This window comes from Sylvia atricapilla, chromosome 2 (genome assembly GCF_009819655.1).
Source record: "Sylvia atricapilla isolate bSylAtr1 chromosome 2, bSylAtr1.pri, whole genome shotgun sequence".
NCBI classification, from domain to species: Eukaryota; Metazoa; Chordata; class Aves; order Passeriformes; family Sylviidae; genus Sylvia; species Sylvia atricapilla.
This window is the reverse complement of record NC_089141.1, coordinates 3,895,709-3,923,250: the sequence shown is the minus strand read 5'-3', so window position 1 is coordinate 3,923,250 and position 27,542 is coordinate 3,895,709. Positions and strand designations below refer to the sequence as shown.

At 40.9% G+C, this 27,542-nt stretch overlaps 1 protein-coding gene across 3 annotated transcripts in view; it reads left to right on the top strand.

Annotated features, from left to right (window-relative positions):
• Positions 1-15,371: 15,371 nt before the first annotated feature.
• ALCAM (activated leukocyte cell adhesion molecule) overlaps positions 15,372-27,542 on the top strand; it is a 116,590-nt gene continuing 104,419 nt past the window's right edge. For all 3 annotated transcript variants that reach the window (XM_066340689.1, XM_066340688.1, XM_066340690.1), the window contains exon 1: positions 15,372-15,703. In XM_066340689.1, the coding sequence (XP_066196786.1) occupies positions 15,604-15,703 (100 nt within the window). In that variant the 5' untranslated portion in view covers positions 15,372-15,603. The remainder of the gene's footprint in view (positions 15,704-27,542) is intronic.

Genomic DNA, 27,542 nt, shown 5'->3' with positions numbered 1-27,542 from the left:
TGCAGTAGCCATCTCTCTCTGTTCCAGTAGTGCTATTTTAAAACTTTTGTAATTAAAATAAGTAGGCTTATAGGATTATAACGAGGTTCAGTTGAAAGGGACCTCAGGAAGTCAAACATAGAATCTCTGTTGAAGGCAGACCAAGTTGCTCACAACTTAGTCCAGCCAGGTCTTGAAATCCTTCAAAGACAGAGGCAGAACAGCCTTGTTTAGCTCCCTGCCTTACTGTCCTCTCAGGGAAAAAGATTTCTCTTGTATCCAGTTTGAATCTCTCTCGTTTAGACTTCTGGCCACCACCTCTTGCCCTCCCTCAGTGCTCCATCACTAGGAAGGAACCTGCCTCCAACTTCTTGATCACCTCCTGGCTTCTCCATATAAAGCTGCTATTATGTTTTCCCAGACACGCTCTTCTCCAGAAGGAACAAGTCCTCAAGTGATAATGTAAGAGCAAAAAGGTTTTATACATGTGAAAATAGCAGCAGTGAGTGCATGTGGTGTTATTACTGTTGCTTGAACCAAAAGTTGGCATACTGTTCCTTTGTTAAATAGGAAAAAAAATATTTCTGCCCCAAATGACTGAAAGTGCAGATTTTCAAAGGTATTTAAGGAAGCTGATTTATATTGGATTTGGGGGAATCCAAATACCTAGATAGCTTCAGATATTCAGCCATAACACTGTAAAAAACTACTGTATGGTCACCACACTGGAGCCCTTAAAGGTTCAGCAAACACAAGAACTTACTGCAAGCATTTGAGCAGCCACATCTGGAATATTTTCAGGCCTACAATGAGCACATGCATAAGTATTTTTGGACTATTAGCTAAAGAAAGATAGTGTAAGAAAGAACAAAAGAAAAAGGGAAGGCAACAAATACAGGGACAGAGCGTGTGTATGCGATGCTCAGGAGTACAGTTTTATTATAAACCCAGCTATTTTCTTTTTTTTTAATGTGTTAACAAGTTGCCAAATAAATCTCACTACTGTGGTGCTGAGAAACTTAATTTCAAAATTTCAACTAAATCAAGGAGCAATGTCAACACTTCTACATAGTGGCTACACTATGCTAAAAAAAATATCCAAGGTAAATTGCTCTAGAGGAGTCTTAATCCATCCATGAATCTCAGTTCTCCTGTTTGTCTGGGAGTTCAGGGGATGAATTCTGTCCTTTGGCAATACATTAGCAATGGCTCTAAAGTTCTCTTTTCAAGGAGTTCCTCAATACTGCTGAAATCCACCCGTTTGTGCATCACAAGGTCCAGATTATTAGAACAGTTGCTATAGCAGCACTGGAATACTTCTTCAAATAAAAAAAAAAGCTTTTTGGTTTATTTTTTGATCTACCCAATGATTTCCTCTCATTTTACAAGGATGCTGCTTTTGGTGGGGATTTATTCTGTTCTCAGATATGGGTCAGAAGAATCTAGAATGTTCAGACAGGTCTCTTCCTGTTACTTCTGTGCTATAAATTTAAGAATTAATAACTAGGAAATAAATGCAAATTATTTCCAGGTAATAAAATATTATATCCTCATTTTATGAACATTAACGACAATTTTAAAAAATGGTGAGGTTCCATCTGCCCAGGCAGACTCTAACATAACAATTCTGTTACCTAATGACACCATGATTACCTACAAATTCAGTCACCCTACACATCCATTTGTGGATGAAGTTACTCATTTTCTGCACAACTTGTGCCTTGCATTACATGGGAAGGAGTCAAGAAGCTAATTTGAAAACACTGAAAAAAACAATTTCCTTAAATTATTAAACTACTTCTTGTTTAAAATTTTGATGAATGAAAGACATACTGAAGAAAATCAAATGTGCTGCTACTATAAGGGCCAAAAAGGTAGACAGTTAAACAATGCATTCTGATAATAAAGTTCATCTGAACTGAGTTTAAAAGAAATTACAGCATTTTCTTTCTTCTCTTCTAAGCAGTGCTGTACAAATTTCCCTCTCTCTCTCTCTAAATACCTGTATCAGTGTGAAAAATGCACTAGGATGTAACAAGCAAAAGTACATCTATCCAACTAGTGGTTTTTCTTCTTAGCCAACCTCAGAAAAGCACGTGGAAGTGCGCTAGGTCTGAGCTATGCACTAAATCCAAGGAGCACCAGTTATGAAAAATGTATACAAATACTTGCAAGAAAAGAAGAAATTGATTCTGTTATGCTGGTAGTCTTTCCAGGGCTCATCGTTGCTTTTTCTAGTCTACTAAATTTTCCACAAGAGCCCACAATTAAGGCAGATTTCCTGGTTTCATGAATTCTTAAAGCAAGATAGCAATCAAGTATTTAAATAACTGTAAGAATCTGTATTTGCTTTCAGGGACAGGATGAAGATGGTGATTATATAAAGCAAGTCTTACTCTTTCAAGGTTACTCCTCCCTACTCTGCCTGTCTATGTTTTCTCTCTAACTGAATGTAGACTGGAAGCACATGGAGAATAATAAATTATGAATAACAACTTTAATTCATAGCCCTCATAACTGAGAATCTTCAGTAATCTGCACTTATTCTCCTATGCCCCAGCAAACAAGCTATAAATCTTCTGAATGTTGTTACTAATACGTCTTTCTTTTCCAGCAATCACAAGCAATGTCTTAAAAAAAATAGTTGCACTCCCACAGTATTGTGGAACAGTTTGATAACCATAGATTTAGCATTAGTGGTGAGTTCAAACACAGCTTCAATCTCAATGAAAATGAAAATAGGAGTTTTTAGTTGGTTACTAGGGCACAGACTCACCTAAATCCTTTGCTTTGTTTACATTCTCAACAATTTTTTTTTTCCAAATAGAAGTTGATAACACAGAAAAATTGGGAGCAATATGAAACTAAAAATGCTAACAAAATGAATACTGGATCCAATTCTTTGCATCTTAATTAAGCCATAATCTTGCTTAACAGGAAATTTACTTGGTTAAAACCCAGCAAAATACAGCCATTATCTGGAGAGTATGGGAGGCACCCTGAGCAACCTGCACAAAAAACCCAAAAAATTCCACTGAAAGCTGCCTGTGACCTGCTGACAGCACTGCCTAAAGGAGCTCTCCTGAAAGGAAGGGAATTCACTTGGACTGCCAGAAGCAGCATCTTGCCACCAAGAGGAAGGTGGCTGAAGGAAACCAGTTCTGCTGTGCTGTGTGTCTGGTGCTAGCTGGGACACTGAGAGAAACACAACAGCAGGAGCTCAGAGCAGGATAACTCACCCAGACTTACAGCATTTCATGGAGAGTGTTTGCATTCTGTGGTAGCCTGTGGTACCTGCATCTAGGCTAAAAGGCAATGAAGATGTACTACACTTTCTTCAAAAGTGAATATTCTTGCCCTGAATCAGGCAAGACTGTTCTTTCACTTAGAAGACAAACAGGATGGACTCAAGTAAGTGCATAGACAATTGCTCAGTTTAGCAGTTATTCATGCAAAAAGTACTGGTGTATCTTGACAATCTAGGGAAGTTTTAATATAAATAAATGACAAGTAAAAATCTCAATTTCATATTGAGATACAGAATATAAAGTCGATATTTGCCTTTTTATTAAGACCAGCTTGCACATGCTGCACAAGAATATTAAGACCCCTCAAACCCCATTGGAGTAAATTTAAATAACAACAACAACAAAAGCTCTGGACAGAACTTATGCAAAGATCAGCTGAGTAAGCACAGTAATATGTTTCATGATTATTTTTTTCCTCAAACCTACTATACAAAAATAAAATAGTTGTAAAGTTAGGAATAAAAAGGATCAAAAACAAGAATGCGAGTTAGCAGGCATACAATGTGTCTCTGCAACTGTTTTCACTACTCTTCAGCCTCCTACCAGCTGCAACTGAATCATTTTTCCAACTTGTTAAAGACTGAATTAGTTCTAAAGCTACTGTGCTGTTGTTCAGAAAGCAAAGGTATTTCCAAACTTATTTCCAATCTGCTATTTCCATTATGTACATATACATGCAATCATGTGTAGCCACTGCTGCTGTGTTCCATGTGTTCAAACAGTAGGAGTGATTAGTAACAGCAGATTCTCTGCATGGGGAACATGATATCCTTCTGAAAACCAAGACCAAATTCCTACAGCCACGAACAGCCTCAACACTCTGAGTCACACAATTCCATCCATCGTTTCCCATGAATGTTCCATAACAGTGATGGTACTGCTCATCTTCGGATCAGAACTTGGGGCCTCATGATGAAAAGTTCATAAAAACAAGTAATTATAATGCCTATTACATTAACTGTAGTAGTCACCTGAATACCTGTACAAGGAAAGTATCTCTGCCTCCCATGGTTTTCACATAGCTTTGTCTATCTTCAGTTTATTTACAGATAAATACATGTCCTATGGGTTGCACATGTAAGATCTCAAGGATGTTTTCATAAAAAAAAACCCAAAAGCAACAGACCTAATTGTAATTTATTTCATTACACACAGCTGCAAATCACATTTAACCAACATTATCTACAACTTCATGTTTCAGCAGGACTTAGCTTCAGTAATGTCTTTGAACAAATACCTTGAGAGGGCAATCTGCTGCCACAGGAGGATAATGCACCCACTGCAAAGCCCCTGTGCCAATATATTAGCTCTCCTTCTGTCATCTCTGGCTCAGCCTCCTCCCTGCTCTTCATTCTGGTCCTTGTGGTTGGCAGCTATTGAAATAACAAAGACCACAGTATATGACTTGAATGCAAAGGAGATAAATCAGCATGCTGCCTGTCTCCTAATAATACCACTTTCCAGATTATCCATGGCTTCTGCAAAGGCTCCACATATACCTTGGGAAGGACATGAAGGATTCAATACCAAGAGACACTGGATTAAAAAAAATCTCAAAATCAGGCTTCTTAATATTTCCTAAAGAACTGAAGTGGCCCACTTGAAGAGTTTCTCTCAAGGACAGCTTATTCACAAGCAACATTCAGAAGAAAAAAAACCCCAAGATGTTACAGATGACAGGGCATTATTAGCATTCATGGGACATTGTAGCTGTTTCTGAGTCGTTTATAGACTACTTGTTGATTCAGGAATTCAACAGTTCATCCCTTGCCTCAGTTTCCCAATCAAACACAATATAAATAATGATACTGACATTCTTGCTACAAGTGCTGTTGGAACTGTGCACGACGAGCACTTCACAGAAGCTGCCTCTAAGTACTACTATTCTCTTTTTTTTTTTTTTTCTCTCTCTTTTTTAAGAGCCACTCAGCTATAAGTGAGATAGATGCCATCTCTAAGAACCTCTTAAGACCTCAGAATTTCGTTTATGCGATGTAAGACTTACATGACTGTGCCATCCTCCGTGTCATCAAGTAGCATTTGACAATGCAACATTAATTTAGTAGGAGCTCAATTATAGGCTCAAATCCTTCTGGTTGCCTTTTAGAGCATTCTGCTTTTCAAGGGGTTCATGTCTCTCTCAAAAGAGATTTGCAAAAACAAAAAGTTCACAATGCATGCAAAATTAGTTGCAGTGGTTCAGAAGAAAGTGGAAACCTGTCTGCCTAACAGCAGTGTTCACTTCAGTAATCTGCAGTTATGCCTCTCGGAAACCTTACCTCCATTCTCAGGAAACTGAAACTTCATACACTGCTGTGCTGTTTCATTGAAACAAACTTTAATTTCTGTCCCCATCTCACCCGCAAAAGGACCTATAAAATGTCTACACTCTCTTCCCATTTCCAACTTCTCTTTCTTTTGTTTTGACCTTTTATCTATGTGAGAAAGCAACAACGCTGAAATATTTATACTTAAAGAGTGGGTGAGAGAATGTGAGAAAGGTGCAAAGAACTGTGATTAATACACCCATTTTGTTTGTTTAAATACATTTTACAACTGTCTTAAAAAGAACAGCAGGGGAAAATTTAGTTTAAGGATCAAATTGTTCTTCAGCATATATCTTACACTTCACAAACATTCTTACCCAGATGCATCTTCTTATCTTGAACTACATATTGAATATACAAATTTGTCGGTGAACAAGTGGCATGACCACAATTCAGTGTTTGTCATTATCTATTAATAAAGTGATACAAAGCCTGTTCACAGGTAGTGACTGTGTAATATCTTTAGCATAGGGTGAATTTTAAAAAGTACAAAAGAGAAGAGAAATTCAAGCAATGTGCCAGAAGTAATTCTGTAAGGAACAAGACCTGCTGTAGGTTAACCCTGAAAGGCAGCTCAGAGCCACCCAGCCATTGCTCACTCCCCACATTGGGATGGGTGAGAGAATCAGAAGGGTAAGAGTCAAAAAAGCTTGTAGGCAGAGATAAAAAACAGTTTATCAGGGAAAAATAAAAGCCATGCACGTCAGCAAAGCAAAATAAGGAATTAGCTCACTACATCCCACAGACAAGCAGGAGTTCAGCCAACCCCAGGAAATCAGGGAGCCATCGTTTGTAGCGGTGATTTGGGAATACAAACACCATCGTTCCAAACATCCCCCACTTCCTCCTTTTCCCCCAGTTTTATGTATCGTGCATGCTGTCATATGATGTGCAATATTCTTTCAGTCTCTTGTGTCTGCTGTTTCATCCAGGTCTCCTCACAACTTCTTGTGGATCCCCCGTTCACTCACTCATGAGCTGGTGTGAGAAACAGAAAAGGAATTGACACTGTGCAAGTGCTGCTATCCCCAAACACAGCACCATAGGAACTATCAGGAAGAAAAATAACTCTGTCCCAGCCAAAACAGAACAAGGCTATAGGTGAATTTTCAAGTAACAGGAGAATGCCCTGCTGCTGAGCTCAGAAAGCAGCGAGTAGGTGATTTTTGGTGGAAATGAAAACCAGAGCTAAGGGGTCCTTGATTGTCCTGTTTTTCAGAGGAAGGTGCACACAAAAAAAGTGGAGAGAAGGACTGACTGGCAGCTTGGAAGCTGCTAGGCTTCAGACAGGTAGAAACCCACCTGTGGGCTAAGACAAATGAATTAGAGTGGGGGGTCAGACTAAGAAATAGGCACACATACGAACTGAGATTGACAGAGAACAGAAACAGAAATAATGGGATGAAGCAGAAACATCTTGTCTGTGAGACATGGGAGACTGTTTGACAACGAGAGAATAGGGTGAACAGCAAGTCTGCAGATAAATTAGAACTCTGGGTAGCAGAGTCAAGGGAATAAATTGCCCACTGAAAAATGTCATAGACTTAAAAAGTTAGATCAAACGTAAGCCAGAAAAGTAGAGAGAGCTTGATAAGTCTGCCCTAAGCAAAACAGGTAGACTGTCCTTCCTGTTCCTAACTGCAAACCTTCAGAACATTAATGCCAGGAAGGTTTGAACCCTTTTGACTGCCATTCCTAACAAAGAACCATTACACACATTCAGAATGAAGATCTGACCTTGAAATCTACAATGTGCTTGTGAATCCATCTCTTGCAGAGCCTGATCCTGAGACAGCTGTAAACAATTGTCTTCCAGCCTTTGAGTTGAAGACTTCTACTAAATAGATTTCCAAAATATTAGTTATCCATCCTTATCAGAAATTCTCAACACACTATATTAAAAAAAAAAAAAAAAAAAAAAAAAAAGCCCTTGCAGCACTGCTTCTGTAATTGCACTGGTTGTTTTAGACAGTGGAAAGACATGGGGCAGCTACTACAGTGAGCCTCTCTCACAAGGATGCCCCAGGAATTGGTATTGCCTTCTAAACTGTGACTGAGCACTAATCCAATGACCTGTGGTTGCATCTTCTGCCAACATAAAATGCCATAAATCTCCTTCCCAAAGGCAACTCTACAGTTTCTGGAAGGTAATTATAAGTTCATTTTTAGGAAAATACTTCGTTTGCATTTCTGCAAATCAAAAGTTTTTTCAAGTTTGATTTTATTTTTTCTACTTTATTTTGTTGGTTTTTTTTTTGCAGGTATTCAACTGAGCCAGGATGATGTACAAGAATAATAATTTTCTTTTCCTTCGAAGCACACTTTACTCATCCTATCTAGCTCATCTGTAAACCACCTGTAGCAGGAGCTCTTCCTTGTTCCAGTACAGCAAAGCTATTTAAATGAGACCAAGCACTTCAGAGCCTTTTGTTCCAATGCAACATATATATGATATAATAATCATAATTTGTACATGGCTAATTCTCAAAATCCATGTGATAAACTTCCATATCTTTAAGTATGTTTCTGCTGATTTAATTAAACTCTCTGTTTTCAAAGTTCCAATCACTGCATCTTTTTCAAGTGCTTATATCCCTCTGAGGAACCAGCATTTCACACATAAGAGAGATTTTCCAAGACCATTTACCTAGGTCATGTTGCAATCCAAACAGTCTGGTCTTGAAAACCTTGCAATCTTCAAGCATTTAAAATTAAAATTTACAAATCCAACCCTGGCAAAGGTATCCAAAGTTAAATGACTGATGATCAAATGCATTTTTCCAGGATCTGAGAACACAAGGCTCTGAGGAACACATGACTAACTGGTGGCCTTTTCATCCCTTGAGGCAGGCCTATTCCTGCCCTGGGTAACCGGCAGACTGGGAAGAAGCAATTCCTTTCATTTACTTTGGAATTGCTCTTCCTAATCTACAAGTGCTGATGTAGCACAACTGGGGGCAGACACACTGCAATAAATGTTGCAAGGAAGAAATTGCAATGCTGGAACACAGACAGTGGATTCATTTTAATGGTTCTGCATATGGCTACATTAAAAAAAAAAAAAAAAAAAAAAAAAAAAGCATAATTGATTTCCTGCTGACCCTCTCCTCCAAGTTAATAAATGAAAGCTGCATATGTTAGAAGTCATGCAGCATGAGAAGCTCTGCTACTACCATCAAAATCGTAAAGAAAAACTAATTAGAGTAGGGTCTGAGGCAATGCCTGTCACACAAGGAAACTGCCCAGCTTTGGGATGTGCAGAATCCAGTGTCCTAGCATTGAAAACCAGTGTGAAGCTGGTGATATAACTCTCTATTTTAAGCCTGACTTTCCAATTCTCATTTTATTGGCATCTCTCCCTTTCTCATTTCTCATTTATTATTTGCATCTCTCAAAGAAGCAGTATTTTGAAGGAGCCGAACTCTGCAGTATGGTGCACCTGCTCTACTCAACACTAACTCATCATTCTTCAATACTTGATCAAGGCTCTTTGTTTCATTCAGGACAAAAAGGGAAGAAAATTGCTGCTGCAGAAGAGGTAACAAATTTCCTTTGGTCTGAGTAAGTTCTGGGCAGGTATGAAAAGCTCTGAGCTGTCTTTGCCCTGTCCATCTTCCACAGAGCCCTACATATTTGCTCAATTTTCACTGATTTTCTTCAGCCACAAGCTGACCTAAAGCCAAATGGTCTCCAGGTGGACAAAGTAAAAACTTCTATATATCGCACTGAAACTTTCTATAAAATATGCCTCATTTCTTTCCATCCTTACTTTCACTGCTGTTTTCATAATGCAAAGGAGAAAATCCCCAACATGCTCTGAATGAGGTACCTCCACCTTTCTCCCCTTGGCTAAGTTTGAAAATTAAACATGAGCACACTAACTAGTGCAGGCAGGAGCATTTCACTGAATTGACTACCAGCCATGCTTCTGATCTTGACATTTGTTTTTACCACCTTTTCTAACCAACAGAAATATAAACAGAGTAGCTTCAGCTTGGGAGTTTGAGGATGAAATCTCAGGAACTCTGAATCCTTTCTTTTCATCACCACTGGTTTTCAAACAGATTAGGAAAGCTGCTCATATCTCTAGGGTCCAGTATCTTGTCCAATGTCACAGGCTGCCAAGCGCTTAATGCTCTCACAGAATCCGAAATCCTCAAACGAAAGGCAGGAGAAAGGTGAAAGCTATTTGAGCACCTACCTTATAAAATGCCATGATTTAATGTTGAGATAATGACTGGCAGCATGCAGCAGGGATAAAAGGAGGCTGCTGGCCAGAGAGGGCCTCCACTCTCCTCTGTTGCTCTGCCAGGGCGCTGTCTGCACTTTCTCTGGCAACATTGAGTAGAGCTGGGAAACACAGGCCCAGACTTGGAAGCTGGGGCAGATTATGACAGAGCTGATCTTGCAAGAATCAAGCCATTCCAAGTCTCAGGCACAAGTGACATCAAGGGAACAGATGGGGAACTGCTGTTCCAGGTGAGGCTGGTGTCAACACCAACTACACTCCACTGCTTTGTAAGCAGCCCTGTAGAAAAGCTCCTCAGCCCAAGGAGAACTTCACAAGCCAAGACTTGGCTGAGCCTTTCTGAGAACCATGTTCTGCACCACTGGAGACCCAGGAAAGTCCATCCTACACACAGGCAGGCCAGCTGTGGGTAAGTGTAAGGAGTGGTCTGCATCCATCCAGCAGGGCAGAAACACCCTAATAAATCACATGACACTCTGCTCTTTCTTGCTCCTTCACAGGATGCCAGCGTTGCAAACCAGATGTTGTAGAACTGCTGGCAGGATATTTCTGGCAGAATGCAGCGTGTCTTGTCAAGGATGCTCCTTACTACAGGAGGCCCATCAGATCCTATTTTATTAAGGTATTTTCCTGTTACAGTCAGGGACTGTCAAGGGCTAGAAAGCACAAAAAGTCATAGAATTTGGTTTCATGGACACTGAGAAAAGGGAGAAACAGTCTATTTATTTTAGCAATGCTAATAATCTCATTCTTTGTATTATAGCTACTTTACTTCTCCATTATATTACCAGAGCTACTCTTCGCAATTGTGTAGCCCACTGAATATTCACAGAAGAAGAATTCTTTGCCCTCGTAAGTGGCTTTTGTAATCAAAAAAAGAAATCTGAAATCTGAAAACTGCTTACTTTTACCTACCCCAAACCTTTATGAAAAAAGCAAAGGAAAAGGTAGCTGAGCCTTCACAAAAGGCAAGTAGGTGGCCAGGAAAGTTGATATATACTGGTCTAGCCTAAAGAACTGGATTGCTTTTTCTCTTTATGCACTCCTCAATCATCATCGTCTAATGTGACTCTTGTCTATTTTGTGAATAAAACCTGCTTATAGACTAAAAATTTTATTTTCTTTGTGTGTGTGGTTTTGGTTTTTTTTTTTTTTTTTTTTTAAGGCAGATCACAAACTTTTAAAGACAATCAGCTATTCTACAAACTCCTTATTCTCATGTTCCACTGGTATTTTATGAAAACTTCATCTCAGCTGAAAGCATTCTGGGTATTTTTTATATAATACAAATGTAATGTTATTTTAATGAATGTTTGTACAGTGCTGGTCCTTTAGTTAAATTATGTAAAAAACAGGTGCACTGGACATGGGTAATAGAAAAATAAGTTTCTTTCAGGAACCTAATTGCTACACTGATGACTGTAATAACAACACTGGCAGGCATTTGCTAATGTTCTTTAGTAGTATGATTTTTGCAGTGAAGAAATACTGAAAATGCTGATTCCAGGTATTCTTACTGTAATTTGTCAGGGTTTTTCTATTTATTCCAAATATATGGGACTTGTTTACTTAGGTCAAAGACAGCAAAATTCGCAGACACCCGCAGAAACCCCAATTAAGTAGGCTTTCTTCTTTGCTACTGTTGGTCACAGTTCTTTTTTATGCCAGCTCTGGCTTTTGACCATTTTCTATGTGCTCTGCATGTTCTCTTTGAAATGCTTTAGAAGCTAGAGACATTTGACCATGTACAGCTGACCCACTTCAGAAAGCCAGTTATCCTCAGGTGTCGATACTGAGCAATGCAAAACAATTCCTGACAGACATGAGTATTCATCTACCACAGCTTCTAGTGCAATCAAGCAAAATGAGTGAAAGACTCTGCTTGACTTCAAGGAGCTTTGGCTCAGATTTGCAGAGCCTGGTGTTTAAAGGTGTTCAAGATGCCTAAGGGAGCTGGAAGCACCTTGTGGATTTCTCAAGAGTCATAAAACATGCACCAAGTCCCAGATGATTCACTAAAAATTCCTGTGGCTGTGTTGTAACCGGCGGTATGGATTACGTATACTCTTAAATCTTGGTGTTAGATAATGTTGAACCACATTTTATCACAAATTACAATAATCTAGACCCACACAGGTCTCTTGTGAACTGACACCTTTACCCCAGCAGTGCCCATCCAAACTAACAGAAGCAGATTTGCAGAAATGCAAGGCTGGATATTATATCCAATGCTTGTCTTACAGTTTGAGGGCAGTTTCAACAACAGGTCTCCACTGTGCAGACTCTATTTTGAGTGCTGAGCAAAACCAGCCCTCAAAGTTTCCTTGAAACAATATTAACAGTCATCCACTCACTATTAACAACAGATTAAATTATCAGGAGCGTTGTGCTCTATTAAACCCTATTCTACTATTCTTGCTAGAAATTGGCTTCTGAAGTGTTTTACGCATCTGTTGTAAAAGAGAAATGATGTTTCAACTTAACAAAAACTCTTTGTTATTATCCACAACCATTATTAATGGATTACACTTTTAATCCACTTTGCCACATGAATAGAAAAGCTAAGGTTTGATAGGATTAAGCATTTAAAAAACTATTATTATTATTGCTTTTCAAAAACAGTTATTTTCTGCATAACTTTTTTGTACTAGTAAGTGTTTTAACTTCTTCAAAATAAATGTTTATTTTGGACTTTAAAGCCAGGCAGTTGCTGCTTTCTCAACAGATCAGTGCCTCACTTCCACTCCCATTAAATTCAATAGAAAGAGGAGCATGGCCAAGAAAATAATCTTTAAAAAAACCAAATCTATATTCTACCAACCTAATAGACATTAAAAGAACTAATTATAAGTCTCAGAAGTGAGGCTAGTCAAAATGACATAGCATATAAAGATATCTTTAATAATTATCTTAACAATTTCTAATCACATTTAGAATCCTGTGAGGTTAAAACACTTAAGTAATCTGAGCTTGAGATGTTTTCTATTTACTCAGAATTCAAAGAGCTCCTTTCATGTGAAAGGTAGAAACAGCTTTGAAGCTAAATGACAAAGGAGTGAGGGAAACCCTAAACAAATCATACTTCTGATTAAAATATTATGTCCTTAATGCAATCTCCCACATTTCTCATATTTCTTACAGACTTTAAGCAACACATTCAGACCAAAACTGTCCTCAAATAATTTTTTTTCTCAACCTAATGAATTGTAAAATTACCCTGAACATTTTGCCCGCCTGAAATGTATAGTTCTATAGTTCGCCTTTCAGTGTCTGCTTCATGCCACTGGGAATTATTTACAATATTCAGAAGGACTTCCTCATCCCTTCTCCCAGTGAGAGAGAACATATACTACTCATTATGTTGATGCAAATGAGGCAGCAGTTAATCATCTGCTTAGAAAACAAGGTACTCGGGCATTATTTAATTCCCTAAACCAGCAAACCATGTGTTTGCATTTATACAAATTGATCTCCCTATTGCAGTGTTGGAAAAAAAAAAAAAACAACCAACCCAGCAAACATGTGCTAAATGCAGTGAATTCTGGCCTTTTCCTATGTTTATTTGCACTCAGAGAATTTCTAGAGTTGGCCTCTTCTGCCTCTTTCTCCCAGCCACAATTTTACTCACTTCAAGAAGTTTGTCCATGTCAGTGAAGAAGGCAGGATTAGGCCCTTAATTTGTAATAGAGCCCAAGTTGTTGCAAAATCAGCACATACTATTAAAGGTTCTAGAAATTAAAAAAAAAGGCAAAGTAGGAATAAAAGTTTGAGCCCCTTTAGATGGTCATCTCAGTGCAATTCTATAGATAGCCTCTCTTAAGATTTTGAAGTCTCCAGGTCTGCTAGCAAGAAAAATATAAAATATCCCTGCTAATGCCTACCCTAGAACTTCGAAACATGAAAGGAAAACAAATAAACAAAAAGAACCCCAACCAAACAAAAAAAAAAAAAAACCCAAACAACTGAATGAGAAATACCATTTTGTTTCAATGGGAAAACAAAAAGATTATTTATTTTAAAAGTAGCATTTTTTTAATCTTCTTAGTAATGCACCCATAAAGAGAAATCTGCTGAGAAAATAAAGAGCTCTGCTGAGCAGTAAGCTTAAAAAGTAATGTATTCTTAAAACTGATTGAATGGCATGCCTTACACAATATGAAAGATAATAATAATAATGTAGAAGAACAAAAGGACTTTTTGAAGTGAAGACAATACTTTAGACTTAAAGTTCTAAAAGCCAAATATCCTTATGTCGCTTTACAGAAAGCAAGGTACACAGAAAAGTACACAGGCTGTGTTTTTTTTCTAAACCTGCTTTGTATCATTGTAATGTTTAAGTATTTTCAGTTGTTAGCCATCAAGAAAATAGTTTGGAGAATAATACAACAGACTGGCTAAGTTTGTCTTTCATATTCTGGAGTTTTGGGGAAGTTCCCGTCCGAGAATTCAAATCATCACATGGTGAAGTGAGGTAGAGCACTTGACACTTCGGATTTCACTACTAGAAAGTCCCTCTGGAGAGACCAAACTATGTGCATTATTTATATTTCAGATTTTGGGCATCAGGTTTACTTCACATGACAGCGTGGGCAACATGTTGATCACGCAGAAGTGTTAGCTGAGAAACTTGCCGTGCAGCTTCAGCGTGCTCATTTCCCTCTCAGTGGAGCAGCACGGCTTACTCACACCGAAACAGGAGGAGAATAGAGTGCTGCGCATGGAAGTGCTGCTTCTGGATTACATTACTTTGATGAGGAATCTTTTTGACCTTTAGGGCAGCCGACTTCCACAAGTGACGAAAGATCCCTCTCCACCCTGCAGCGCATTTCTTCATGCAACTAGAGAGGGTTGTGAGCTCCCTTCCTTTTATCCAACCCTCTGCTATATCAATCAAACCAGATTAAGCTGATCGTTAATATCTTTTTTTTTTTTTTTTTTTTTTTTTTTTTTTTTTTTTTTTCCAATTTTGGCTCAGAGGAGGCATCACCGCATTTCTATACGCACAACAGAACGGGGAATTGCCATTATTACTTTTTTTTTGTTTTTTAGCTTTGCATTTGCAGCACTCGTAACCAACACGCACCCTGAACACAGCCCATGCACCGAGCAGATGCAAAGCAGGGGTAGGTGAAGGAGGGATCGGCTTGTCCCGCATGCCCCCGGCATCCTCGCCTTCACCCTCGCCCCCAGGGCAGCAGCGCATCCCGGACTGCAGCGCAGGCTGTCCCGGCTCGGGAAGCACAGCCCGGGGGACAGAGCAGGCTGTCCCGGCGGGGGAAGCGCAGCCCGGGGGACAGAGCAGGCTGTCCCGGCGGGGGAAGCACAGCCCGGGCAGCAGCACAGGCTGTCCCGGCGGGGCGGTGGCGGTGCCCGCGGCGCTCCCCCCGCCCGGCGCCGTGCGCGGAGGGCGGGGGCTCGGGGGCCGGCCCAGCTCCGCCACCGCCCGGCTCCGCCTCTCCCGCCGCCGCTGCGCTCAGTCCTGGAGCGCCTCTCGGCTGCCAGAAGGGAGCCGCCACCTGCTCCGGTGCGGAGTCGCTCCTCGCTGCGCGCCGACAGGGAGAGCAGCCGCCCCGCCGCCCGCGCTCGGGAAGTTACCGCCGCTGGGGGAAAGCCGCCGCCGCTTCTCCGCCACCTCGGCTAGGGAGGAATCTCCGCCGCGCTCCGGTGGGAGAGGGAAGAACCCCCGCGGCGCGCGCCGCCCGCTCCGCCGCCGCCTCCCGGTCCCGCCGCGGGCAGGCGGATGATGGAGCTCCCCGCCGCCGCCGCCTGCGTCTCCTGCCGCCGCCGCCCGCCGCCGCCCCTGCTCTGCCTGCTGCTCTCGGCGCTCTGCCTGCCCCCAGGTGAGCGCCCGCCCGCGGGGAGCCGCGTCCGCGGCGGCTCCGTCCCGGCCGCGCGGAACTTGGCGGAGGGGAGGCCGGGGCGCAGGTGGCCGTGCCCCCGCCGCTCCCCGGAGCGCCCCGGCACCTACCCAGGGCTCCGTCCTCGCCGCGGGTCGCTCCCGCCGCATCCCGCCGCGCTTCTGGAGGAGAGCCGTCCTCTCCTGCCCTCCGAGGGTGCCGCCGTCTCTCCCGCGGGGAAGGCAGGAGCTGTCCCCGCGGTGACGGGGACCCGGAGGTGGCGGTCTCATCTTTCCGCGTGGGAAGCGGCGCCGGGGTCCCTCCGGGGCGTTGTCAGCGGACAGCGCTGCCCCCGCGGGAGGCACGGCCGAGCCCCGGCCGCCGCTTTCACTTCCAGGCTGAGCCGTACGTCTGCAACTTGGGCTCTTCAGCCGCTTCTCCTTTCCGTGCCTTCAGCCCCCGGGAGCGGCGGCCTGTCGCCGCTTTCCGCCTCCGCTGGGAGCCCCGGGAGCAGCCCGGTGTCGGTGTCCCCAGCTCGGGCAGCCCGCTTGGGGCAGCGCCGGTGCCTCAGGCTGCTCCGGGCATCGCCGTGGGTAACTCCGCTTCCCCTCCCCGCTCCGTGAAAGCGCTCCGGAGTGAGGCGCTAGGGAAGTAGGAAGGCGCAGAGAGTGCTAAATATCCTAATTGTTCTGGGAATATTTTGGCTATGAGGTGTTTGTAGGCTTTGTTTTGTAAATATTGAGCGTGAAAGTGAAGTCTGGGGGGAAAGCTGTGAAGTGAGGAGTTCTGCATTCAGCGCGGGGACCGTCTCATTATTCTTGTAGAAAGAGCGTCAGCCTGTGGTAAAATTTTGTATTGCTTTAAGAAGTGGCTTTGCCTCTCTGTGTGCCTTTGCAAAAACGAGGGGTTTGCAGAAGTGTCGGAGCTGGTGGTGGTTTTCATTCCTGGCCTCTGTCTGGTTTTTACGCGCTCTCCAGTTAACCATTTACGGCCAGCGTGGTCTTGGCGAAAGGCAAGAGAAGAGCAGACCTTTTTCACTAGATGCATTTTATGCTTGTGTTTTACAAGCTCCGAGTAGAAAACTAGCTACAGCAGTGTAAAGCAAGGCTGCTGAATCTGTAATTTCAAACAGAATAGTAAAAAAGCTCCAGACAGAATCAACAGCAATATTGGAACGGTAAGCAGTGTGTCAGGCTGTGCTGCTAGGCTTTCGCTTTGGCAAATACAGGGTATAATCACTGTCAGACATAATAAATACCAATCCCGGTGGCAAGAGCTTACAATGAATACTGGTTGCTGTGATGCAGAGAAAGTCTTCAGGAAAGATTGTTCATTTTAGGAAATCTTGAAGGCATGTGGATTATCAGAGGGATAAGCACCTCAGCTTCTAAGAAGCGAGACCTGGCCCCTGTGGAGAGATTTAGCCCAGTAAATACAGAACGATCTTGGTGATTGTGTGACTGTCTACGTTTTTCCATTGGAAGAAAACGTGAAACCGTGAAATATTTTACCTCAAAGGTTGTGTTGATGGAGCTGTATAAAAAGATGGCACCTGACTACCTATAATCTTAATAGGTTATCAGCAAAATCATTTAACTTGTTCTTTCTGCTGTTCACTCCTTCCTTGCCCCCTCAAGGAGAAGCACGGACTAACTCTAAGGAAATACGTGTGGGGACAAACCAGCCCCACCTCAGCTTAGAAACTTTCCCTGCAGTACTGAAAATACCTGGAAAGCCCAGTAGTAGATGTAAGCCTCTAGTTCTCTGTTTATTCTGAGGAATAGAAAAGATACTAAGATACAAAAATACCTATAGTAAGGTCTTGGTATTGCTGTCGTTTTACTGGTTCTTCCCTCTTGCTATCTCAGCTATTTTAGATGATACCTAGTTTGCTATCATCTAAAGAAATCATGGATGTATTACTCTATCATGGTGCTCAGCTTTTGGGAGTTCCATTTGAGCTTTGGATGTGGAAAGCAATAGACGAGCTATTAAAAGCATATTCAAAGTTTATGTGCCTCAGTTGTAAATATCTCTGGCAATGTTCAAGACGGACTGGCAATCCTTGTGAGAAAACTTGATTTTGTTTCTTCACTGGTTAAACTGCCTAGGAAGATACCCATCTTGAAAAGAGAGAGAGCGTCCGAGAACACGTTTGACACAAAGAGCCTGACTCTAGGTCAGACTGAGTTTGAACACCAGTTGTAATCTCATACATCTCTGTATTTCTCAGAGGAAATGGCTGTACATTAAAAAAGTCACCTCTTAATCAGGAGCTAATCATGACCTTTCCCCCTCCCCCTGTTTTCTGGTGGATTGTAACAGTGAAGCTCTTAGTCTGTCATTTTATTACTAGACTTGTTACATATTGCCAATATTGCCAGTAAGCCTAGTGAGACTGAAACACGTCATCTTATTCAGATAATTCACTGTGTTTTCACTCCTGACTGTGGTTTTCCCCTGGTGTATCTGGTGTGACTTTGAACTAGGGGAACTGGATTTCTATATTAAGATCTGGAGTTCACATGGGTTTTCTGGAACTGAAGTCAGAAAACATCATCACCACGTGTATATGCTTCAGTGTGCCATTTATTTGTGAACCAATGTCCAGGTAACAAACCAGACTCATTCCTAAGTCAGTTTTAATTGCTAGATTGATTGCTTTGGGAAGCATTTGATATATTTAGGGTTTTTTGTTTTGTTTTGTTTTCTTTTTTCCTTTTTTTGGTCTGAAAGTCTTCCAACATAAACTATTTTTCTTGTGCTCTCCCCTCTGCTGTTGGGTTTGTAGCACTGAGAAGGCAGAGGGCAACAACAGAAATCATCCAAGTCTGTAAATCCTTGATATTTCAGCCAGGTGATTTTTATTGAAGAAAATATGCGTTATGTTCATTGAATAAATATCTCTGTCACAAGTCATATTTAATTTCAAGATATTTTATTTTCACCTTCCAACCTGTGTATGAGCAATCCTCTTTCTTGCAGTACCATCCATTCTCCTTCCTGAAAGTAACCTGGGTCATTAAAATTATCTACCCTGGGTTTATAGATAATCTTCTTTGTAGTAGAATTCATTTGTTGACTTACTTCCAGCAGAAATGTTTGGGGAGCAGAATCTCTAAATATTCACGCAAGATGATACATAAAGGGGAAAATAAAATAGCATAAGTGTTTTATATAATGCAAATTACATCTGTGTGATCAGGCTGAAACCGTTCTCTATTTTCTTTCAAGTATCTCACTTATGCAGTGGGGTCTATAGTCTTAAGAAGTAAGAGTGCTCACTGCAGATTTCCATGGTGTCATACCTGATTCCATATGAGATCATTCTAAGCCATAGGAGAACAAGTAATTTCTGTAGCAGCAATAACTTTAATATATTGGGTTCTCTTACCATATCACATCATCATGGACTTATTTAGGTTCCTAGCAGAGGACTTTCTGGAGAGTATTTTCTGGTCAAAGCGGTTTTGGACATCTTGAGTGAAATATGAGCAGGTTGCTAGTAGGAAACTGACTGCACAGGAGCCCCACCTCTCTCTATGCACTTTGAGCCTAGTAACACTGGAGAGACTGAATGTGCTTATTCTCTAGGAGCTGTCATTTGTAATTGGATCTCCTAACACTAGATTATCAATATTCAGTCTTCCCTTCTTGTGATCTGTACTCCTTGACCATAACATGATGATCACAGATAAACTGGCTTGAGGCCTGATCTCCAGTGGTTGTTTCACTGCTGTTTCACACGTGGGAGTTTTGTTGTTTTTTATACCACCATGCTGATTGCTGAAACTGTTCTTCCACATCTCTAATAGTATGATGTTGTAGCATGGTCTTGGTTAGTTCTGCCAGCTGTGATTGGAGGCTAGAGTTTATATATTTATATAATTTATATATTTATATTTTATATATTTATATTTATGTATTTATATATATATATATATATTGCTTTATACCATACTTAAAACCCCACAGTCTTCAGGCTCTCTCTTCAGTAGTGCTCAAGGTTCTTGTGGGTTGACTGGTGAGCAGCTTTGCCTCTGACAATACCATTTTATTTTTTTTTAATTAAGAAAAGGTGTGTAAACTATAAGGCCACATTTGTAAGAGAATTGAGGACCTGTTGCAATATTCTGATTTCTCTCAAGCTCCTGTCTTCAAGAAAAATAGTTATGCTCCCATGCACTGATGCTCAAATGAGAGACTCTTAAATAACTGTAAATGCTGTAGGGTGATAATTAGAAACGACTCAAGCAGAACGTGACTTTTCCAGGAAAACCTGAATATTAACAACTCCCCTTGATATGAAATGGTTGAGTGCAATCTTCCCAGAAGACAAGGCTTTGACCTACATGTTCTTTATCTCGGTGTATTTTCTTTAATGGGAACAGGATGAATATTGAAGGAGGCTGTACATTTCTGCCTTTAATACACTAGAAAATGAATCTCATCATTTAGAGAGGAGCTTGCAATACACCTTGTATTCTGACAGTCCACTACTGGCAGTGATCAGATCAAGTTTCTTCCTATTTTTTTATTCTCTCGTTTTGTTTCCTTTTTCTTCTTCCCCAGTGTGTTTTATTGAGGATAGCTTCAATCACAATCATTCTTACACCAGTGGATGTTAATCTACTGCTCCTAAGTCTTGAGTCTTTTGAGGAATTTCCGCCTAGTTTGAGATCAAATTGCGTTTGTTATCATACATATAGGTCTCCAGAAAGGCAAATATTTATTTGCCTATTAAAACACTGCTGCTTCTACTGAACTAGTATTTTTTTATTGTTGATAAGAAATATGCTTCTGGGAGGTAAAAAATGGGAGAAAGAGATAAAATAGTATAGAGAGCAAAACAGAGCACATGCAGCTTCAGGGTATGATTTTTAGAGGTTATCAGGGGTTAGAACAGTTCTGTAACATTTGGGTAGAAAGCATTTGAAGTGCTTTCAACAGCAATGGAAATACTAAGCTGTTCCCTTGATAAGAAGTAAAAAGTGCAGTCAGTGATTTAGTGTTTCAGCAGTCTGTATATCCATATATCTCGTTTAGGTTGCATTCTGTACAGTTAACCCCTGTTGTGAAGAAAAACTTCAAAAAGCTCGAAGTGCATTCATGTGTTTTGTTTTGTGCTGTGGTAGCACCATCTGTGTGGTATGTCCTGGAATCATTAATCAGGGGCGTTGGTCACAGCAGTTTTGGACCTGAAGGAAAACTCCCAAACAGCAGCCAAGGATAACACAAGTCCCCAGGGCTGGAGCTCTGGCAGGCAGTGACATTTTGGCCTGTGTCACGGGCTCTGTGTGGTGGCTGTCCCCTTCCCTTAGCTGTCTCTTGCATAGAGTCTATGTGATAGGTCCCAGCTGCCCAGGCTGGAAGGCTTTGAGTTTTTATTAGAACATCGATTCTGACCAGAGCTGGCATCCTTTAAACTTTGAAGAGACATTGGCAGCTAATTCAATAGAGGGAGCTCCGCTACCTTACTGTTAGAAAGCAGCGTGTCTCAGCTTTTCCCAGACCTCTGGCTTCAGCCAGAAAGTTATATTAAAAGCCTTTGTTTCTTCACAGCATTTTGTAGCGCTAGGCTTTGTTACTGAAAGCATCTTACTTTCATCACAGGCTTCCTGTTGCATGAAGGGGAAGGAATCCAAATCACGTACTGGGCAAACCCAAAAAGATGACTCAGCTGGGGATAGTTCCCTTTTGCTGCAGGGTTTTGGGTGTTTCAGATGGGTACGCTACAGAATCGGGTTTTTAAGTGACGCTTTCTTGTCTGGGGAGGAAGGTGGTGAGATTCAGGGAGAAGCCCAAAAAGAATTAAAATAAATAGTGGATATTTCCAGGGATTGAATGGGCCAAGGGTGGTGTGGCATGAAATAGGGTACAAACAGGATAAGGAAATGATAAGTACCAAACCTACTGCTGGGGTGAGAGGAAACTAGAACATTTACAGTAAAATATAAGGTAGGACGTTTGTTTTAAAAAAAGTCTGCTTTTTCAGTAAATTCTTCTAGGATTTTTTTAATTTTTTTTTTAATTTTTTAGGAAAAGTGAGATATGTATGCCATTCTTTAAACATGGTCATTGTGAAAGAAACCAGCTTAGGTGTATGCTTTTAACCCATTCCATGTCTATAAGACAGAAAAGCATGCATACAGAAAGCTGATAACTGCTCTGTAAACTTAGGACTTGATATTTTACTTGAATACTTTCGTTTTTTAAATGGTATCTCTTATCAGATGGTTTTGAAACTATTTATGAAGTCCCAATCAAGAACAGGACTTCTAAAAAAAATATTCTTTGAGTCTCCTTTAAGTAAGCTTGAAATGAACTCAGCATTATTCTTCAATCACATGAATCCCAGACAAGTGCCCTTTATCATTTCGCTTGATACAGAGTTGTATTTTTTCATCCATTTCTCTCCAATTTAACTAAAGAAAATAACCATAGATGTTAGAAAACAAAGTAGCTACAGCTTGTGTATGGTTTCATTTAAGTGTGGCATTTTATATGCAACTGACTTGTTTCATAGTTTGGTTGTTTAGGCTTTTTAATGTCAATTTTTAGTGGGGTGCTTTTTGAGGTTGTTTTGTTTGTTTGCTTGTTACTGTTAGAAAATGCAGCAATGTATTTTTTGAGAACTCCCTGTTGAGCTGAGTGAGTTTTTTTTCATGCTGACCAGGAAGAATTCCTAAGGCTCCTATTTTAGAGGGTGGGCACAGTTTATCTCTGGGGTGGGATGGTAAATGTTCACTTAGGAGTCTGTAACTGGATACCTTACAGAGAACACATGAGTTGAAATGAGCTTAAAAATGGGCAGTTGAAGGCAACTATGATATCTCAAAATTATCTGTGAGATGCTGTTTCTTTTAATTGCAACTTCTGAATAATTTTTTTCTGTTGATGAGTTAGCTGGAGTATTAATCTATGCATTTTTCCCTTTTGGCACGGAATTTTATTTTGTGAAATGTACAAAGCAGCATGTGTTTAGCGAAGTGAATTCTGTGACTCATCCAGATAAAATCATGGTCTGTTGGTTTATTCTGGTTGTTCTGGAGAACAGAGATGAACTCAGTGGCCTTTACCTACAAAACCACCCATGAAACGGGGAAAGGACAAATGGAATATTCAGGCAGGATTTGGGAAACTGCAATGTAGCCATGTCACTGCAGAGGAGAGAATGCTGAATCAATTCCTTCATCCTTGATACAGCACATCAAATGTTTGAATATGGAGAGGATGATAGGGCATATATTATTTTAAAATCCACACAGTGACACCCCAGTATGGGATTTGTTTCTAAAACTGGGGAATGTGACAATTTCCTACATTTAACAGCAAAGTAGTGCCCTGACACCTGGTGATGTAAATCCAGAAAACATTTACATCTTGCACTCAAGTGCTTTAAGGGTTTGTGAGGGGATCATTTTTCCAAATTTAATTCATGACTGAGAGTTTTTTTTAATATTACTCTTCAGTTTTCAAACTGCTGCACAGCTCGCTGCTAATCTTGAACCTTGCCTACACACAGAAGCAATAGGAAAATCAGTGTTCTGAATGTCCCAGCAGCTTCCAGTTTGAGAGAATTGTTTCTTATTGTTGTGTTTCTGCAAAGACAAGAACTTAGTAATGCAGAGCTTTGTGGTTAGTAAAGCAATTCTAACAATTATGGTTAATAATGGAGTCCTGTGGTTTGACACAGTCACCAGTGTATGAGTACGTAATGACAGCTACTTCTCATTGCATAAATTTATATTTTGCACTTTTTTCCTCCCTGATTTTTTTTGTTTTGTTTTGTTAAATATTTAAAACTTTCAGAAAATGGTTTGCTCCAGTAGTTAAGCTCTTGACATGGTTTCTCTAACAGGACTTTTGGGCGGACGACAGTTCTGTAGTTCAGTTTCACCAGACACATCACTGCTGTTGAATGATGCAACATGTTCTGGTTTTGGCTTTGAAGTTTAAGCCCTTTACCCTCAAGATTTAACCTCTGTTTATGTGAGGTGCTCCATAGCAGCAAATTCCAAAGTGTCTGCCTGAATCTTGGATTGTGCTTTCTGGAAGTTCACCTGCAGACTTACTAAGGGTCAGGTTCTGGTATTTCATCCAGACTCCCTTGTCACTGTGGGTCATTTCTTGTCACTGCTTGTCAATTTAAGTACCCTGGAGTGTTAAAATCAAAACTTCTGCACGGCTTCTAGGGGCAGCAGGGGGAGGAGACTAAAACTTTTGAGATAGTGGGGAAGACGTGGTGTGTTGCAAAGGTGACTACTGTGGATGTAAAGGCGGGTTAACCATTTCGTAGGAGATTCACAGAATATTTTGGCATCTTCTGTGCATCTTAATGTATTGCCTGCTCTGTAAGAAAGTTCTTTCCTCGTTTCAAAAGAGCTTTAAGCCCTTGGTATCTGCAGCCAGAGAGAAAGCAAACTTTCTGGCCTGTGTGTGTATCAGAAGGGCAAAAGAGATGCCTTGTGACTGCCTGTGAGCCAAAGGGACAGGAGCAGGGAAATGAGAGTTGTGGTCTTTTGGGGGGTCTTGTGGGAGTGAGAATGTAGCTGGGTGTTGGGGCATGCTAAAAAATATTCTTTGAGTCTCCTTTAAGTAAGCTTGAAATGAACTCAGCATTATTCTTCAATCAGATGAATTCCCCGTTATCGTTGCGCTTGATACAGAGTTGCATTTTTTCCATCCATTTCTCTCCAATTTAACTAAAGAAAATAACCATAGATGTTAGAAAACAAAGTAGCTACAGCTTGTGTATGGTTTCATTTAAGTGTGGCATTTTATATGCAACTGACTTGTTTCATAGTTTGGTTGTTTAGGCTTTTTAATGTCAATTTTTAGTGGGGTGCTTTTTGAGGTTGTTTTGTTTGTTTGCTTGTTACTGTTAGAAAATGCAAGAATGTATTTTTTGAGAACTCCCTGTTGAGCTGAGTGAGTTTTTTTTCATGCTGACCAGGAAGAATTCCTAAGGCTCCTATTTTAGAGGGTGGGCACAGTTTATCTCTGGGGTGGGATGGTAAATGTTCACTTAGGAGTCTGTAACTGGATACCTTACAGAGAACACATGAGTTGAAATGAGCTTAAAATGGGCAGTTGAAGGCAACTATGATATCTCAAAACACTTTGTAGCTGGCAGCGTTGGGCTCTGCAGAGATTGCTGGCTGTCATCATCCTGCACAGGGAGCCTTGGAGTGCTGCTGCAGCCACCAGGGCACCACAGCTCAGTGTGGGGACCTTGGGAGCTCTTCTTGGACAGCAGGCAAGCAGGAACTCCATAGAGTGGTGGTCACCTGTGGTCCATGGTGGCTGTTTCACTTCTGCTGTGTAAGAGGGGAAAGATCTCTGTTCCTCCCAAGCACGACAAACCTTTTGCATGGGACGTGCTTACTCTCTGACCTACTGCAGAGATGTGTCTGCTCACTTTAGAAACACTTTTCTTCTGCTCTGAATGGTGCATGAAGCCATCTGTAGGTCACTTTTTAATCATTATGTCCATCTGCAAGCACAGCAGTGATAAGGAAAGATGGGCTTCAGCACACCCAGCATGCTCACAATCTTTGGCTCACTTTCCATTGCATCAGTGGCACAGGGCATAGAGGAATGAATAGCACAGTGTGTTTCTGTAGTGAATGCTGAATGGCTGAGTGTGGGCTGCCAGCAGCTTTATCCAGAAAGAAGTGGGGTGTTGGGAGAAGCAATATTTGCACCCAGAGGAGGAGAGGCAGGTGAATCATTTCTAGCTGGAAAGCTCAGTCCAGGTTTTTTAGATGTGGGAGTAGTTTTGAAGGTTGAGGTTGATGGCTCAGTCCAAGAGCTTGTTAATTTTTCTGGGCAGAAGTAATGCATTCAAACTGTTTCTCAAAATGACTTACTCTCAGTTTTACTCATGATTGCTCCTGAAGGTCACGTATGAGCTTCACACTGGAAATTTTGTGTGAGTATGTATAATATCTTAAACCTGGTGTGCCTTGTTTTAGGTGTGGATTCTAATTCACAGAAGTAGCATCCATAGCTTGCTTTTACTTGTGTTTCAACTGATTTCTAGTCTTCCTGTGAGGTGTCATCCTCTGTAAACAGCAACAATTTTTCTGGAAGGCTTTTCATGCAAGTGTGAGAGAGCAGAGCACTGAGCATGTGGGGATCTTGACTCCTTTTGAGGAGGCTCTCTCTATGCAATAGAGTCAATCTTGTTACTTTTTTGGACATTGTACAGAACAGATTTTTTTTTTTTTTTTGTAACCACAGAATAAAGTTGGTGGCTCGCAGAATGCAAGTTCTATGACAGTGTGATAAACTCTACATAAACCTTGAGGGACCCTGTTAATTAAAAATAAAAACTTTAAAGGAAATAAATATTTCAATTAAAACCTTTATTTTCTCGCTAAAACTTTTCATGATGTTTGAGAAGATTTTTTTAGCTGGCTTTTAAGTAATTTCTAGTTATTTTTTTGCATTTTCTTTTCCTTCTTTAGAGCTAAACTCTTACTCTGTCTTTAGAGAGAGATAATTGCTACAAAACCAGAAGTTTTATTTGGGCTTAATTCCAGGTGTGAGGTTATGACCTAAATCTTCCATTTGCTAATAAAATGCTAATCTCTGCCATCTTCCATTATCTTCCTCAACAGCAACTTGAAAGTTACAAAAAAAACCAAAAACCACAATCCAGAGTTTCTTTAATTCCTTATGGTCAGGGAACACTGAGGACTGGATGTGGATTAAGGGTTGGATGGGGTTCTTTTTGGTTGGATTTTGTTGGCTGGTTGGTTTGTTGTGTTTGGTTCTTTTCCTTTAAGTATAATTTAATGAAAGAGGAAATTGATGAGAGTTCTCTAAAAACAGTGGCACTGTATGCCAGGCTTTTCAAACAGTGATATTCATAGAAGCTGTTGTGTACTGGGACTGACAGTGGCTTAGGAGAACCACTTTCCCCTTGGACATGTCAGCACCCTTGGGTTGTTAAGTCAGGGTGGAAATACTACAGCACACATTTCATCTGAGAGGATTGGAGTGATCTCTGGTACTTCAGTGGTGAAAAAAATATTTGTTTCTTGTGGCATTAGCTTGATCTATACTTCAAACAGAATGGACACTTCACAGCCTTTGGCTACTTGGTAATGCTTTACTTGCAACTGCAGGGATGAATAATTTTGTATGGTCTGCTTCTGCACATCATTGGTAACTTCTATTGCCAACAAGCTGTTGGTGAGTCTGGAATGCTTAATCTTGTGCAGATTATATTTGCAGTTTTACCAGATGAATTCCATGTTGAAGAGCTCTCCCAGTGTCAGAGTGGCTGAACTTTGCCACACAAGGCTTGGGAACGGGGAGATTATCCTGCCACCATTTGCATCAATTCCTGTGAGACACTGTTTCTTCCCTCTGTTGCAGGAAGGGACTGGGCTGAGTGTTTTGTGACTTTTTGTGGCTCTGGAGGGAGCCTGATGGTGTCAGCCTGTACCACCAGCTATTGCTGAAACTGAGGAGCATCCATGTCTGTGATCTAGCCTTGGATTGAACCATTGTGTGGGCTTTAACCAGGCCTTCTAGGTGCTGTATTTTCTATATTGCCACATGTGATCTCTTCTACTGATGACACACAAGGGAGGTTTAAAATTCTGTATGGTGAGTTGGAAGCTAAAGCTGTTCTTTACTGCCATTTTATTTGGAGGGGTGTCAGAACCTGACTTCTCAAAATCATAGGAAAGGGAAAAGAATGCAAAAATTACTTAAATTCTTACCCACCAATTTGTTATTATTTTGGCAGCTGAAATTTAAGAGAACAGGTCTAGATTTCTGGTTTAAAGAAAGCGACATAACATAATAGAGGTGGTTTTGATTTATA